The sequence below is a fragment of the Galeopterus variegatus genome, unplaced genomic scaffold (genome assembly GCF_000696425.1).
Source record: "Galeopterus variegatus unplaced genomic scaffold, G_variegatus-3.0.2 Scaffold7183, whole genome shotgun sequence".
Lineage (NCBI taxonomy): Eukaryota > Metazoa > Chordata > Mammalia > Dermoptera > Cynocephalidae > Galeopterus > Galeopterus variegatus.
The window spans coordinates 103303-106147 of record NW_007733294.1 but is presented as its reverse complement, the minus strand read 5'-3'; the positions used below and the strand labels follow the sequence as shown (position 1 = coordinate 106147).

At 39.5% G+C, this 2845-nt stretch overlaps 1 protein-coding gene across 1 annotated transcript in view; it reads right to left on the bottom strand.

Moving 5' to 3' along the window:
• The window catches only part of LOC103607153 (EGF-like module-containing mucin-like hormone receptor-like 4), a 37045-nt gene that overhangs the window by 19650 nt on the left and 14550 nt on the right, over window positions 1–2845 (bottom strand). Inside the window, 2 exon segments of the mRNA XM_008591688.1 lie at window positions 758–849; window positions 1929–1995. Coding sequence (XP_008589910.1) covers window positions 758–849; window positions 1929–1995 — 159 coding nt within the window.

Here is a 2845-nt window from a genome sequence, read left to right as displayed (position 1 = left end):
GTAAACAACTATTCTCATTTTTGGGAACAAATTTTCTGGAAACCAATTTTCAATATATACTAAAAGCATCACCATCAAGCTTACCCTTTAATTCAGGCGATTTAACACTTAAATATAATTAAATAACCACAACATAGAACAATTTACTTACAAGGATATTCAAGGCAGTATAGTTTATAATAGCAAAAAGCAAATAAAATAAAGAGAAGCAACTTGTATCCCTAAATAATGTATGATGTAAGTAAGTTGTGAGGCATCCTGACACTTAAATCATATGCAAAAAATATTATAGAATAATTTCTAATTAAATGGGAAAATATTTATTATATTATTAAGAGAAAAAATTATAAAGAGCAAAATAGCATGATAAATATTATGATTCTGTTCTTTGTAAACATGCACAAATAAGAATACAGAGAAGTAGTAAATGTATTAATAGTTTCAATATATGAAACACTGTTTCTACTAACTGTGCTAAATGCCTCATAAACCACATAAAGTAGGCAAAATTAATATGTCTATTCTACAGATGAGGAAACTGAGTTTCAGTGAGGTTATGTAACTTGCCTAAGGTCCACACAGCTAGTCAGGGGTGGAGCTGCAGTTTGAGTCTCCAAATCTAGGCTCTGTGCTACTCTAAACAGGCCTCGTCACCTGTCCTGGGCACAGGACCCAGCACACAGAAGATATTCCATGAAGTTTTGTGGGAAGAAGGAAGGAAAACTAGAAAAGAAGAGGGAAGGAGAGAGGGCTGCACCTGGTGTCTTTGAGCTTCGAGACTTCGGCATTGACGCTGCAAAGCCTCTGCCTCAGGATCCACAACGTCCAACTTAGAAGGATCGAGTTGATCTACAAAGTCAAGCAGAAGGTACTGAGAGACTGGACACACAAATGGACAATGGCCAGATCATCTATAAAAACAGAACTCTGACCCGCAATCTGTAACAACCACTCCAGGAAGCTGAACAATAACCCTGCAGCAATCAGCCCGAGATGACCAGGACTTGATTAATAACTGACAGCTTCCCTAATTTCTGTCCCCATATCCAACTTAGAACAAACATGAGAAAACCAACATGCACCCTTAACCAATCACATAGGATACCCTGCTTCTCGTTAGCCACATGCAGCTTCCCCATGCCAGCAGCCTCCCGTCAGGGCGTACCTGAAGCCTTCCCTTTTATTCCACTGTAAATCTTTCCCACTCCTCTGCCCTTTGGTCTATACCACACAGAAGTGATGGTGGCTGACTCCCTTACTGCTATAGCAATCCCTGAATAAATACCCTTTGCTTGTTCTCATTTGAGTGGATTTGTTCATTTTCACAGATGGATCCAACGAGTTAGAATCAAAGCCAGTGTTTAGGATATAGACTGTGATCTTGAGTGGAGTATTATTCTCTTCAAAGGCCCTCCCTCAAAAGCATGTCAGACTGGAGTGCACACACTCTCAGGGCAGGCTTTCTCCATCTTGGCAATATTGACCTTCAGGGTCTGATCATCCTTGGTGTGAGTTTGTTGGGGTGAGGGTGCTGTCCTGTGTGTTGTAGGATGTTAACCAGGGCACTTTGAAAGAGGAAGGGGGATACCAATAGCTCTACAAGAACAGATGTAATCAGGAAGTCCGTGGCAAACAGGAAAACCATGTCACCCTGCACAGAGTAGACATTCACTAAATATTTGTTGAGTGAATAAATGCAGTATTTTAAAAAGAATCCCCAGCAGAAGGTTCTATTATATCAAAGCAACCAGTGACCCAAGAGGTAGCCAAGGAAAGACAAGTGAAGACAGTAATTTCAGGAATAGGGGTTTGTCACATTAAACTGTGACCATTTATCTTTATCTCATTTCTACTTTAACAGGTAAGGAACATACTCTCTATGCTTGGCCAACCCAGAGTGGACACACGCATAGAAAACTATCACCTACCAAGATAATGACTGCCACCGGCCCCATGAAGCTCCAGATGAATCCTTCATCAGGCTTCAGCCAGCAGCTGTTGAGAGAAAGATGATCATTAGCTGCCTATTCCTTGGGAGAAGGGAGAGAATTTGTTTTTCCAGGTTCAAGGATTCTGGAGCAAGATCTGAACAGCGCCAGAAGCTGTTTAGTTCAGAACCTAGATTTTAGATGGAGTCTGGTTTGAACTCTTGCTGACACAAGCAGTATGCTCTATTGGACAGATTCAACTATTAGTGTAGCTATATACAAAGTCTTGATGTCAGGTAATGTCAGTCCTCTGAATTTATTCTTCTCCCTCATGATGGTGTTACTATTCTGCTTCTTTTGCCTCCTCCATAAAAACGTTAAAATCTGTTTGTCAATATTCACAAAATGATATGTTGGAATTTTGACTGAGAATTTGTTGAATCTATGGGTCAAATTGGAAAGAACAGACGTCTTGACAATTGTGCATCTTCCTATTCATCAACATGGAATATCCGTCCATTTATTTGGCTCTTCTTTGATTTCTTTCATTAGAGTTTGGCAGATTTCCTGATATAAAACTTGTAGGAAAGATTAAAAAAGATAATGTGCATGAAGTTTTTGGGTACAATTCCTGGCAGAAAGTTAAGGCTCAACACATGTAGTTATAATGGTGATAATGATTGCTATAATGAGAAAGAAAATAAAAATAATAATTTAACTACAGCCATCAAAACCACCAACAATCATTAAGCCTACTTTGTGTACAAAGTATTCTGTTGATCAAATACATTGTTCTGCAATGGCTTGTGCTGGTAAAAGCAGCATAACTTATTTGGAAAGTGGACCTGGTAGGTTGAACCTGGTACAACTAACAAGCAGTTGCCAATGCCCCACGGGCAGAAAAGCTTCCACACTTG